Raw genomic sequence first — 15,192 nt, 5'->3', positions numbered from 1 at the left:
CCGCGCATGTGCAACATTGTACCAAAAACAGTAATGATAAGTTCGTCTCTCGAGTCATCAGGTCCAAGCCCTTTCGTTCTTTTGTCAAATGGTAGCTCCGCAGGCAAACCTGCAGCCTGTACTGGAGTCTTCGAGTCCAAGTCTTTAACGTTACGTTACCGCTTCCCGGATCATCAGTCAAATGCATGTTGTACGTTATATGTTGTATTATAGGAAGAAATATTATAAAATGATCAAAAGATATGTGCAATAAACATCTCTAAAACGTATACCGTTCTGTTCTTTTTTCTGTCAGTATACAGTATTAATAAATGTATCTTGTGGATTTCTGCATGTGTTTATAATTTATCTTCATAATTAACTGTTTTGCATAAGAACTGTGCTGGCAAAATATAAACATAAGCAACACTAGTAAAGTCAGTGTTTATGGCATATAAGTGATCTCTTATTAAATAATTGCACATTTAAATGATTTCAATAGCCTATTATTATATACTTTGCAAACTGCACGAGACGTTTTAGTAAAAAACACAAGTGATCTCTTATTAAATAATTGCACATTTAAATGATTTCAATAGCCTATTATTATATACTTTGCTAACTGCATGAGACTTTTTAGTAAAAAACAACAACCTGTAAACCTTATTGCATACCTGAGTGACTCAAAATTGTTAATGAATTATAAATGCATACTTTACAGAAATGCATCAAAAGCAAGAGTTAAAAACCGCATGAATATGTGTAAGGGAAGTCAGGAAATAAGTTATTTTTGTATGCAATACATTAAACACGCATCTGTCATATCACGTGACAGTAGAACGAACGACTCAAACCCGAAGACTCGGGAGATGAACTAATCATTTCGGTTTCAGTTTTTTTTATTGCTTAACCGTGCAAACAACAGGTTTGTTTAACTTCAAGCTGCGCTGCGTACACGGATCGACAGGGTGACATTACAGCAACGCAAGAGAGAATCGAGAGCTGTATGCTTTTAAATAGCTCACTCTGTACTGCGATGGGGACATTCTAAAACGCTTAACGTGAAAAACGCTTAACGTAGCTTAACAGCGATCAAGGAAAACCAAATTTATGTCAAACCTTCCTTGTACTAAACACTTGCTGCTGTCAAAAGAACGAGCTCTTGGTCCGCGGATAAAGTGAATAATATCACGTTAAGCGTTTTCTCCCCCATAGAAGTCCATTATAAGGAAACAGCTTAACGTGGCGTAACGTACCTAAACAGTGATCAAGGAAAACCAAATTTATGTCAAATTTTACTTCCAATAAACACATGCTGCTGTGAAAAGAACGAGCTCTTGTTCCGCGGATAAAGTGAATAATATCACGTTAAGCGTTTTCTCTATAGAAGTCCATAAGAGAAAACCGCTTAACGTGGCTTAGACAAATTTCTGTCATTTTAGTTGTAATTAATACTTCAAAAGCCACCGTGCATTGTGTTAAAAAGTGGCGTAGCCTACTCTTTATGCCCTGTCTGAAACCAATATTAAGAAATGAGCCTGAAAGGTAAAGTTGCTAACTCCTGGCTTCAGTGTTGTTACATCGAGCTGAATAGCCTGTGGAGCAAACTAGAACAAAACAGCACAAATGTCTCTAAAAGCTCTGATTAATAGGGACAGAAATATAAATGAGATGATGCAGTGCGTTCTTGTGGCACAAATGCTCGCGTGGCTATTGCGTCAGTAGGCTAACTGGCGTTGCCGTTTATCCGCGGACCAAGAGGTCGTTCTTTTGACAGCAGCAAGTGTTTAGTAAAAGGAAGGTTTGACAGAAATTTGGTTTTCCTTGATCGCTGTTTAGGTACGTTAAGCGTTTTTCACGTTAAGCGTTTTTGTTGTTGTTTTTGTTTGTTTGTTTTTTGTTTTGTTTTTGTTTGTTTTTCACGTTAAGCGTTTTAGAATGTCCCCTGCGATGTCATCAGTCGATCGGGCTGCGTGACGCCAGATGAAATCAAACAAGCCTAATAATATGGATTACCTCATCTAACGTTATCCGCGCGAAGACCTTTCCTCGCCATCATGTTCATTTTGTACTGGCCGGTCTGTGACTAGAACCAGCTGTCATCATCAACAACTCACTTTTGAATGCCCATACAACTGTTTACATTTATGTGCGCATGCCCAGCGTGTCTGAATGGTCATGTGACATGCGCTTTCAGTAGTGTAAACTCAGATTTTGTCTAAAACGCATGTGGAAAGGGCAGTATAAATGAGGATCGTTTCCATTTTAAGACGCCGTTTTCGTACAACAACAGGATAATGTAAACGGTCCGTGTATCATCTGATCATTTGATTATTCCATTCAATATAAGACGGAAAAAGTATTTCGTTTTTCCGCTTTTCTGTATGCACAGTATGCACATTCATTTTTCACTCTAATGTGCCTCTTCCAAACTGTTGCATCATGTGTCCTTTTTACTATTGTAAACCACTAACTGCTTGTAATTTAATGCCATAGTTTCAGTAATGAGTAACTATTACCGTAAATCACACTGAACTTGTATTTGTCATCTAAGAGCATGTACAAACACGATCGCTTAACATTTCATTTCGATAGCTTGTTTTTTACAGTGTGTGATGTATTTTTATGACATCTGTCTGTTAAGTTATATCTCATTGAAGTCAATAGCTGTGAGTGCTTAAACAGGAAATAGATGATGGACGATAAATTGGCCACAATAGCAGGTACAACTTAAACTGCACCTTCAAAAACACTCTAGCTGCCGTTCTTTATGAGAGAAATATTAATCTTCTTTACAAAGCAAATTACCATGCAGTGACCGCCAGCTCTTTGAATCGCAGAACGCCGGAGGCAAGAAAAATCACCAATGAGATTTCTTCAATATCTCTTTAATCGTTTCTTCTGGCAGCGGTTAAATTGGAGAGCAAATGGAAACATTTGTTTACTGTATGTCTTCTGCTTCTTAGATTTTGAGATGTTGGGACCAAAGATTCACTGATGCTCAAGAAAGCAACATGCAAGAGCCGTGGAGTATAACCTTTCCACAGCATTGTGGATGGAGATGTGTTGAGTATTAACATAAAAGATTATTTTCTATTTTCTCTGTGTATTGTTATTTAAGCACGATGACGGAAGTTAACTTCCAGTCTGTGTTTGGTAATAATATAACAATTTATTTTATATTTAATTACATGAATATTAATTTATTATAATATTTTACTGTATATGAATTGTATTCAATTACATTAAATCTACTCAGCAGTTATTGATTCTTTGCAGAGGTCTACCGGAAGTTGATTTGGGCCACATAGTGTTTGTAAGGTTTGTTGCCGCTGAAACCATCTATAGTTAAGCAAATCATTTAATGATTACATTTAATGACCTATTAATGCCAAAAACCAACAAGTATAGATTTTGTTGTCTAGAAAATGTATTATGTCTATGGCGAGTATGTGAGTGTGTTACGGCTCGGAAATTTTGCTTAAATATAATATTTATAAATGTTTACAGGCTAATATGCAGCAAAAATGTGGGGAAAACACAGTTTGCTAAAATTATAAGGGGGTTGGGGGGTGCCAACACTTATCTTGCGAACCCCTCACTGTCTTGATTTTAACTCAACCAATTCTCATCGAAATCATCCACGACCAGAAAATCTGGGCAATGGAATCTACATTTCATTTATATATACAGTATTTACTTATATACATGTCAACAATTGTGAAATTGTGTTTGTTTCTAAGGAAAATGTGAAGAAGCGTCTGAGATAAAACTGGCATTCACTGAAACATAAATGTGAACTCCATTAAGACTCTCGAGCAATAAAACCCTCCTCCTAGAGAAATTTCATAAACTATGATGAGAAGATGAATAAAACATTGCAGGTGCATTAATAAAGGGAAGAATATGATTCAATAATACAAAATAAATATACAAAAAGATAAAAGCCTTTGACAACCTTTTAAAGAAAGAACATGATGTTTAAGAAAACAAATACAGCACGTATCACTGACCGACAAGTGATAACCAAATATAAAACGTCTTTAAGAACTGAACAGCACACAGCAGGTAGCAATCAGTCTCTTAATGATGCCAACAGTACATACAGCCCACAGCTGAACGTTGCAGTGAACCGGCTAATTTCTCCAGCCTCCATTAAACACGGTGTTGACTTACAGGAAAGTTCTGATTGGGTACAAATCTCTCCTTTTATCAAATGTGTTACATGTAGTAAATTACTGTAGTGATTTCACACATCTTACAGCTTTGTCGAGACGCAACAGGGCCTGTAAATATAGCCCTGTCTTGTGCCAAAATAATTTCTCTGAGAACAATAAGTCTCCGTCTCTAATTCAATAGCGGACACCATGTTTTTACAATCATAGCACCCCCTGGTATTTTACGACCCATTACCGCCTGTCTGGGTTCCTCTCTACAGTATATCTGAAAATGAGAGCAGAGTCCAAGGACTCCCATATTGTGTATAGTGTGTTTTCTGAGCTAACCACCGACCACATACGCCACAAGTTTATCGAAAACAGAATCTCTGGCTGCTTGTCAAATCCCTATCCACCAAGACGGCTACCACAGCATTTCTGAGCATGCTTGAATCATTTGAGTCTTATGAGAAACCAACCTACACAACATTTTTGGCACATTTGAACTGTTCAAACCACAGCTACTGTAAAACAACATGCATCTTTGGACATCATAGGCACTTTGAATCATTTGACCCTAGACAGCTACCCACCTAACACAACATTTTTAGGTATCGTGGGCCCATTCAAATCGCACTTTGAGACAACTTGCGTGGTCATGACGTGTATGTTTGGATCTTTCAAATCAAGTGAACTACAGACCTAAACAGCATTTTTGGCATCAAAGGCATGTCTGAATCATCCAAACCCAGTACGCTTGGTTTGCCTACAGCTGCACACTAGGTTCTGCAATACAGCATACTGTATGTCTGCAGGGTCAGGGAATTGCAATGTGACCAAAGAAATGAAGAAAATTAGGAAGTTGACAAATTATTCATCACAATGGTGACTTATACTGAAAGCATGTTCCCTCGGAGGGATTTTACTAAGATGGACTGTAAGACTGCCCTCAAAAGCCCCGTAAAAGCATTTCAGCAGTAAAAACACGGTACCTTGTGTCTTGCAATTGCTTTATGGTTCAGTCGGCTAAAAGTAGTCAAAATAAAGGTGTCCTTGATGTGACCAATTCACCGGTGCACCAAGGTATGCAAGCTGTTTATTTTGCCCCACATCCATTTAGGATAAGTGTGTTCTAGGCCTTCCAAAGTCCAGAAAGTTTTAGGTTTTAAGTTAAGTAGAATAAAATGCATCAAAATGGTAAAGTTTGCATGTTGTGGTACGCCATGTCATAAAGCTCAATGAAACTCGTAGTTCAATGCATTAATGTTTTACAAGTATCCTTGCAATATTAATAAATGGTTGGGAAAAGCTAAAACATTCTTCTAAAGATCCTAGTATTTTTCCATTTTTTCTACTACAAGGGAGTGCAAATATGGCTGATCTGACACTCAAGTGCCAAACGGAGAAACACAATCAAAAGGGAAAAGTGAAATACGACTGTTCTTTTGTTATTTTAACTTCAATGTTAAAGTGGGCTATGTACTTTCGTAGCTAAAGATAACCCTTTGACAGATTCTCCAAACGGGCCACAAAGTAACAGCCTCGGTAATAAAATTATGAGCGCAGGCAAATGGATTGTTCCATTGCAGCAATGACTGCCTCAGGCAGACTGGCGGAAAATGAAAAGGATGCTGATTGCCTTCCGTCTTAAATGAAATGGATAAGATGTACCAAAAGTGTAATGCTCTCGCACAGCCCTCTGGCCAGATTAAGACCTTGCAAAATGTGAGACTGAATGAGTGTATCACGTTCCTCCGTTCCTCCTCATTTTCCCAAGTGAACACATTCAGTTGGCCAACTTTGTATGTGAAACCGTAAATAACTGCATTTCGCAAGATTTAAGTCTCGTATAGTACATATGTTTGCAGACATCTATGTGTCTGTATAAAAAATGTGACCACGGACATGTGTCAGCAATCTCACACATAAACATTAGCTACGGTGCAGCTTACTGTGTAATTTACATTTTCAGGTGCATTTGTCTGCACCACACCTACAATTTCTTGCCGTCTAACAGATCCTAACTGTTATAGTTGAACAGTACAGTTTAAAGGTCTAGTGTATTAAATTTAGCGGCATCTAGTGGTGAGGTTGCGAATTGCAACCAACGGCTCACTCCACCCCTCCCTTTAGAAGCACTACGGTGGCTGACACAGAACTAAGATGTCGTCATGTTTTTGCTTCTTTGCAGAAGGAGATAACGTATTTACGAAACGCACTGTAGAGCAATTTGTCCGTTTAGGGCTACTGTAGAAACAACATGGTCAATTCCATGTAAGGGGACCCGTGGTGTATGTAGATAGAAATAGCTCATTCTAAGGTAATAAAACATAATGCTTCATTATTTAAGGTCTTTATACACCTCTGAAACACATAGTTATGTATATTATATTGCACTTCTGTAAATAGATCCTCCAAAAAATGACACACTGTACCTTTAAGAGAGAACTCCTTGTGTAGCAAATCATAGTTTAAAAGCACTCTTATTCCTAAAGCATCTAATTATGTACAGTAACATCATTTATTTTAAGTAGCATGCTATTTTGCAACATAAGTGCCATTCTATCTATCCTACAGTGAGATTATTAAAAGGTGCATTGACAGACAGAAGATTGTATAAATGTATTTACACAGGAATCACTATTGCGAGACATTTCTGAATGTTTGTATTAATGATTGTTCTATTTTTGTTTATTCTCACGCACAGCCAAATTAAGACACATGCTGATTGCCATGACAACAATAACGTTTTTAAAACATTCACATGCATACTTTGGCATAAAACCCCAAAAAACATTAACAGATAAATCTCTTTAATATCTCTGTTATTTTGCTAGATATCAGATTTAATTGAGAGAGCAAATAGAAAGTCTTTTGCATCTCAGATACCCAGATATCTTCCCAAATGTCTCCTTTAGGGTTTCAGAGGAGATCTCAACAATGTCGCAAACTGAGCTCATATTTTTAAGTCAAAAGTCAATATTCCTTTCAAAATTTAAAAGCATTGTTTAATACTAGCATTGGTGTATTTCTTAACGGCCTCAGATCTCATTTGAGGTGAGCTCTTGCCAGTTTCATACATCAGTGAGTGTGGAAGACCACTGACGTCAGTACAGATATTGCTCCAGATAGTCTGTCTGGACTGACATGGTAGACTACCGCCGGAGTCATCAGTGACATTTAGTGATGCATTTTAACATGGCATTTACATTAATCTCATTAACACTATTACTGCAGATATAAACAAACATGTTTAATTGCTAAACTCTTTATAGAGAAGTACACATATTCTTAAAGCTCAACCAAGAAGTTGCTGTTATCACGGAAATGTAAAATGTGTTGTTTTTATACTTAAAGGGGTCATATGGTGCGAATATGTGTTTTTCTGTGTCTTTGGTGTGTTATAAGTTGCCCATGCATGTATTAGACACGTAAAATTGCACAAATTACAGTGTCGGGACAAAAGATGCATTCTATCTAAAAGCGAATGCTCACCCAGACCATAACGCCTCGTGTAACCACACCCCCACAAATCTACGTCAGTTCGTGGTATGATTTGACTAAGACCGCCTAAATGTATACGCAAGTAAAGTGGGCGTACCTGTCAGTACAATTGCTTTGGAAACTGATGTTCCAAATATGGTAAGAGGCGTTACATTTCCCTCACACGATTGCAGTATTCGACCAATCACTACGCACTGGTTAACTGGCCAATCATAGCACACATAGCTTTTCAGAGCGATGAGCTTTGTAAAAAATCTGCGCGTTTCAGAGAGGCGGAGCAAAGAGGAGATACAAAAATGCACGGTTTGGGGAAAATACAGCGGTTTTGAACCTTAAATCGTGTATACACATTGCATTACATCTAAAACAAACGATAATATTCGTTTTAGCCGTGTCATATGACCCCTTTAAAATGAATGTGTCATATAAATTCATACTGTACCATCATTTTTGATTCAATCTATATTTCAGTCATTTTTGTAAATAAGGCTAAAGCAATCCATACAAGCAGTCTAACTGGTCAAAGATGATTCATTTCAAATGCTTTAGATTTATGTGTTATACTTAGTCTCAAAGTTAACCTCTTTCTGTAGAATAAGCAAAAGATGATTTTCTAAACTTGTTTTTTTCTCACTATAAATTAGTCATAAAGCAGATGGAATGATGTAATGAATGGCATAAATACAAGGAAAGCAGTGGTGTACAAAACTAAAGGTAGTGGCTTCATTTACTTTGAAAACAACCATCAGTCTGCTCTATATTAAAAACAACAGTGACAAATCCACTTACTGTAATGCCTCGATATATCACGCTGAGATTGCAGTTACCTTTCCTAACATTTTCTGAGAATTACAATGGTGTATAGCAATGTCTGGAACCATAAAACAGTAAAAGCTTTCTTTTTGTGTGGCTTTGAGGACTTTATCCCCCTCCACTGTAAAACGAATCATTACCATGTTCCAAGCGATCATATTTGTAAGCATTAAACATTTCATCAAACCAAATTTGCAAAAAGCATGACAAAAAAAAAACATTTGTGCGACACATTGAAACAAATTTAATGGATGAATCCCAGCGGGCACAAAAGCAAGAGGGAATCCATTTTCACGTTGTGAAGTGGGCAGCAGCTCTAAGTGTTTATTTTCTAGAGTCAGCAGGTGTGGAGGATGCGGTGGCATCCCATAAAGCCGCGGCACCTCTGCCAGGATAAACTATGATGATTTCTCATGCCAGTCCGCAGAGTAAATACTTCACAGTTTGCTGTCTGGGTTTCACGCACTCCTGGTCTAAATGTCAGATGTGGGGCTTTTTGGATTGCACCAGACTTGGAATTCAGACGCTGTGCAAACTCATGCAGAAAGCAGATGCCGCGAGAGGACTTGGATGGATTGTGGAGCTCTGTTTTTGTTAGTGTTAAAGCCGGTCTCCCTCATTGGAGGCGAGAAGGGCTGCAGTAACAAGGCGAGGTGGAAAAACAGGGCTGTGCGACACCCCTGGTTCGTTGGACGTACAATGTCGCAGGACAGAGACAGGACTAAGAGGGACAGGACAGGGACGCTGTCCCTGGCGTACGCATAAAAAGGGAACTATACTGCAGCCTTTACCCTCTCATCCATGACAATACCCTGTAGCACTGATTTACATATCACCTCGAAATTATGACATTTCTTGAAATTAGCTTAGATAAAAGTGACACGTTCCTTGGCATTTTCTTCAGTAGCGGTTCACAAAAAAGGAAATTATACTATTATTATATTATACTCCACTATTAAACTATGACGGAAAATTCATCTTTCAGATGGGGCAATTTGTAAGTCAAGGCTTGAATGAGTTTAATTGATTATTTGGCGCACTTGTGAACTCAAACCTCTCGCGTGGAAATAAAAATGACAAAATCCTGATTGGAATATCAAGTCTGTTTGCTTTGGAGAGAAAGGCAACTACATAGAGAACTCGATAAGTGAGCAGTAAAACTACTGCTAATAAAAACAACCAGCCTCATTATTAAGGTATACGACTAGTACATGCAGAACAAATATTACTCATATTGTAAATATTATCCTTACGCCAAACACTCAAACATTCAAATTCAGTAGGTCATCTCATATACGTCTGCAACCCTGCCGCCAAAATTAAGGCAAGATTTACATTTTCATTAGTCACCGTAAGACAAACTCGTCTGACCTACAAAAGCTTTAACATTCCAGAACGCACTTATAAACTGTAAATTTCTTCACTCGAGTCCAGAGAAGAGTGACAGAGATGAATCAGCGACTGAGTCGGTCACATTTACGCAAGCCAGGGGAGCATGCGGAAGAGTGCTGCCGTTCTTGAGTTCGTTTTTTGTCCGCGAGCAGGCCACAGCTGACAGCAGCAAGCTTGTTTTTTTCACATCTTCGAAGTACTGTCATGTCATGGGTGCCTCGCGGCAGAGCAGCCAGTTCTCCAATGTAATGCCTATGGTTTATGTACAGCGTCTTCAAAATACATGCTGGGAAAACTAGAGTGATTTATAAATCAAGTAAATTTCCTGAGCTAATATGCACACATCTTAAGGGAAATCAATGTCATGAATTTAATTTTGCAGCTTTGCATGTTTGTTACTATTGATTTCCATTAGGCACACATTTAGAACAAACTCTTTTCTTGGAAAATGGCCCAGAAGCGACCAAATATGTCCAGTCGTTCTGGTTCACAGACAGATTGGAGCGCATGTTTTCAAACAAGCACTCCAAAAGTGAAACATATGACGACATGCAACAAACATTTGGTGAAGAAAAAGAACAATTTGAAATAGTTAAAATAATCGGTAATTGCCTCCATAAAAGAGGCAAGTTAACAAACACAGTTCACAGTGTACCACTGCCATGTCTCTGAGCCGCTGTAAAAATGTACTTTCTCAACGAAAGCCTTTTAGCTCCCCTGAATGTGCAGTGGTTCTAATAACAGTGCTCTCATGGCTCCTGGATGTGGACTGCTGTGATCTTCCCTCAGATGCACTATAATACTAGTGCACATCATGAGGCTAATGAGGAGAACTCCAGGTGTTTCTCTGGGTTCATGCCTTCTGTGAGACTCGCTCTGGTCATCAATCCTCTGATAGCTCAGGCATCAGAGCTTCTGGATTCTTTTGTGGGGTGTACTAAAATAAAGGCTTGCCAAGCCATCCAAACACGCTTTCAAATTTTTGAGTTAGCAAAATGGAAAGGTCATTTATTTAATACAGCAACATCTTGCGGAAAACTCTCATAAAATGTGTTACACCACAGTTTCTGTCATAATTTATTCATCATCATTTTCATTTAAACCTGCAGATGACTCTTTCTTCTGTTGAACACAAATTAAGATATTTTGAAAGATGTTTAAATGGTCCAAACAACGGAAGTCAATAGGATCCAATGTTGTTTGGCTCCCAGCATTCTTCAAAATATCTTCTTTTGTGTCCTGCAAATTCATACAGGTTAAGAATGACATGAGGGTTATTAAATGATGAAACCTTTAGGACCATTATAGTTTTTTTGTTTACATTATATTTTATTAAACATATTTATTTTTATATCAATTATATATTGAGCACATGACATAACTTGCACTAAATTTGCAAATTTCTGGTCAAAATAGTTGCAATGTTTTATTTTTAGCTGTAGCAACCCCTTTGGGCAGAAATAATCCAAATTTGCCATGTGTCCCAAAAATATCCTGTTGTTTTTTTAAGTGGTTCTTAAGATGGTCGTATGTTTGTGAAACCATTCTTACATAAATTGTCACATTTAATTCAATGCGTCGATTTCTGTGAAAATGGATTGACACAGCATTGAAACAGAATTTCATTCTTCCCATGTTATGAATAAGCCTCTTGTTGTCTTGTGATGTCAGTACAATACCAAAAGACAAGCATGATAAAATCTAAACCTAAGGATCATCCGAGGTGAAAACAGAACAGGCAGGGTAACACTGCACGCAGCATTCATAACACAGTTTGTGTCTGGGGTCGGTGCCCATTTTCAGACAAGTGAGACAGAACAAGAGCCCTTGTTCACATTGAGGGAAACGTATCTGAGCCTCGTTAAAAACATGTGATTTCTAAATCACCTTCTATTACTGCGGTGATCCAAAGTTTTGAGGATGTAAAGCTTCAGATGTGACCGTATTAACATCATGACTGACAGCAGTTGGTTTTTCAAGTTCCTTCTCTTGACATGCATATGACGTTTTCTCAATAAGCCACTCGACTTCCAAAGCAACACAAGGGACTGAAAACAAATCACCGCAGTCAATGCGGTGTCTCGAACTCATTAATCCCTTACGCCAAAATCGTCCAATCTTTAACATAGCTTCCATTGAAAATGTACAGCTCCAGGTCCACCTATAACTACATTCTATTTCAACAATGGATTTACACCTCGGGTCCATAGAAAGCGATTACACAAAAGAGGAAATTGATTGCGGAGCTTCAGGAAACGTAGAGAAAGCTGCATGTTAACATCAGACGCACTGAGCTTCACCTTTGCATTGAAGCTGAGGACCCTAATGCAATGTAAAGAAGAGCTTATCGATCCTCTGGCCAGCACCCCCTACTAAGCTATCTATCAAAACACATTCGTTCCACGCTCGGCACGGCAATATTGACTGCTGTACTCAATATTGAATAAACACAAATTGACCTAGTAGCTCTCTGGATAAGTGATTAACTCTTCCTATTGATGATGCTCAGTATAGGAGCACAGAGGTCTCTTATTTAGGACCTCTCCCTTATTTTATGACACAAAACAAGGACTTAACTGAACAAATGAGAAAGAATTGACTACTATATATAATGCATCTGTGTTAAATAAATTGCAAAATGACATTCGGTATATATTGACCTTCCCGTATATTGGTCCAAACCCATGGTGCAAAAAAAATGTATGCTGTTCTTGCCAGTTTCAAAAAAGCAATAGCAGAAACGAATAATAAAAAGCAAAAACCACCTGTATAGCAGCCAAATAGTCTCTCTACAGTTCAGTGATGACCGATTGTCCTGAAAGTGACTACAAAGAGCTTTTAGTCCATAATACCAATAGCTATACTAGCTATTCTGTTGAAAGACATTGAAAGATATTTATAGTAGAAAAACAAAAAAAAGCTAGTCTTTGAGACAAAAGGCACAAATGTTTGACATTGACACCAATGACAAATGCAATATTTTTTGTTATTTATTCCATGTACGCTCTTTGGAACTTTCGATTTCGAGCATTTTGATTTTCTAAATTTGCAGGAGAAAGACAACTTTTAGCTGTGGATTGTGAGAACCTCTTATTTTCGAGCTCATAAAACATCATGCAATTGGCTCCAGGAACTATTTTTTCTAGCCTCATTAATATTGACATAGATTGAATATTTTGTTTACAGTTTTATTATACTGTATCAGGAAATTATTGACTTCATAAACTCATTTGGAGTAGTCTGAAATAGCAACAGCCAAAGTCTGTGTTTGTTTTATAGGGAAGGGCACTCAAACTCACACCTGATTGTCTCAATTGACGCTCTTATTAGAGCTGATTATCCTACACCTTACACCTTTTCTGTTAACATTAAGACACATTACGCATGTATAATGAATGTGTTGACTAAAGACACTACTGGTGTCTTTTAAAGAAGCTCACATTTTGTCACATTAATATTTTTTATAAAATATCATTTAAAAAATGTCAAAAACTTTTAAATTCATATTCAAATTCATATAGTAATACATACTGTGTACACAGATCAAAAACTGACAAATAGAAGTGTTCATGTCTAACGCCCTCTCTCTCTCTACCTTCTACTTTTGCTCACTTTCCGCATCACTGGAGAACTTCATTGCAAATCATGGAGAAGGATTACACAGTAATAGAGAGAGAGAGCACTCTCCAAATGTGACAATCATTAAATTACCTCCCGTTAAATTTACCGAGCTGATGGCATCAAGAGAGCAAAGCTGATTTTGAAATGTTCACTGTAAAGTCTCTCAGCTCCACAAAAACATATTGAACAGAAATGTTAAAAACACATTTGCTATGAAATTGGTGCTATGAAAAAATGTGCTATGCAATACTTCAGATCTCAGGTGTCCTTCTGCTAAAACAATTACAACAGGTTCTAAGTGCCTGTTCTATAATTACAGCCTCTTAATATTTAAATAATATATACATATTTAATGCGAGTCTTAAAGTTTCTTAACTTGCACTTGATATTCTTACCATCTAAGTCAGTCAATGTGCTTGTTTGCACCTTTGGGCAAGGTACACAGATCTGCTCTCTCCTAAGAGATAGCTACATGGTGCAGGTTATGTAGATTACACAATGCTTGTCAAATGTGAGGAATGTCTTGGCCTATTATGACATTTGTTTTAATAAATAATAAATGATCTTCAAAGCCATGGGAAGCATTAACAAAGACCATGTTACTTCCAAACCACTTGTTGAGAAGAATTGCTTGCTAATATAAATCATAATAAAACTGGGTTTTTAATGGGTTGGATTGATGGGTGTGTTGATTATGAATATATGTTGTTTAAAAAATGAATGACAGAGATATTATAATAAATACTTTAATTATGTTTTTTATCGTAGAAATTGTCGTTTTTAAAGTGCAATATGAATTCTGACAAGAGCATGTAGTCTATAATATAATTTCTATATTATTACTAAATAATATAATTTATAATTCATGCACGTCATTCCACTTCATGTCACAGATTGACAAATAAGCAGCACATAAATTCTACATTTTCATAGATAAAAAGGCACTTTTTCTATATGAAACACAGCAGTCCAAACATTTCAGTGTTTAGAAACGGAAAAATAAATGAATAAGTTTAGAACAATAGCCTACCATGAGTTTTCCGCGCTATTATAAAGGTAAATGAATAACTCACCATTTCTGTTTGGAGCGCGCGGGTCAAAACCATGGCACAGCTCTAAATAATCGTCTGCAAATTCACATCCTCGCATGGAAGAGAGACGCGTGGAAATAAACGGGTAACTTCTGGGCTTTACCGGTTTCACCAAACAGCCGGTGTTTGCGGTGGCCGCGGGTGCGGGAGTTTAAAGCGCAGATTATGTCCTCTCAGAGTAGACGCGCGCGCTCGGGCAGTTCCGTGGTCAGTCCGGCAGAAGCGAGCGCCCAGCAGTTTGCACAGAGACGCGAACTGAAGTCTCAAGTCCCTCCTCTTTCACACCACTTCCACCTCCAGTGTGTCTTTTGCCCTTTTCAAGACACTCGCGTGCTTTTTCCGTCCAGCTCAGTTGTCGTGTACGTATGCGAGCGCGTGCCTTTACGCGCACTGTACGCATAGACATTTCTCTTATGAGCCCTAGCATCTTTATTAAGACTAGGCTACTACTGGATATACAGCAAACGTCCCATTGAAAAAGCATATGGTTCAGTTCTGTTCTTTATCAAACTCATCAATTTGTCAATGAAAATAAATGTCAATAATAATTTAGATGTAAAGTAATGAGTAGGCTTATATTGTAAGTATCTGGTGCATGACAGTCTGCTATATTTACTTAATAAATCAATCTAAAC

The 15,192-nt window shown here is 37.7% G+C and overlaps 1 protein-coding gene across 4 annotated transcripts in view; it reads right to left on the bottom strand.

The window, feature by feature from the left end:
• Positions 1 to 14,872, bottom strand: part of htr4 (5-hydroxytryptamine receptor 4) — a 138,963-nt gene extending 124,091 nt beyond the window's left edge. For all 4 annotated transcript variants that reach the window (XR_008964156.1, XR_008964155.1, XM_057349511.1 and 1 more), the window contains exon 1: positions 14,540 to 14,872. Coding sequence is in view for 2 of the 4 variants with exons in the window: in XM_057349511.1 (XP_057205494.1) it covers positions 14,540 to 14,615 (76 nt within the window). In the remaining 2 variants the exon portion in view is untranslated. The remainder of the gene's footprint in view (positions 1 to 14,539) is intronic.
• Positions 14,873 to 15,192: the final 320 nt, after the last annotated feature.

The sequence above is a fragment of the Triplophysa rosa genome, linkage group LG13 (genome assembly GCF_024868665.1).
Source record: "Triplophysa rosa linkage group LG13, Trosa_1v2, whole genome shotgun sequence".
Lineage (NCBI taxonomy): Eukaryota > Metazoa > Chordata > Actinopteri > Cypriniformes > Nemacheilidae > Triplophysa > Triplophysa rosa.
The sequence above is the reverse complement of the archived record's forward strand: the minus strand, read 5'-3'. Positions and strand labels throughout refer to the sequence as shown.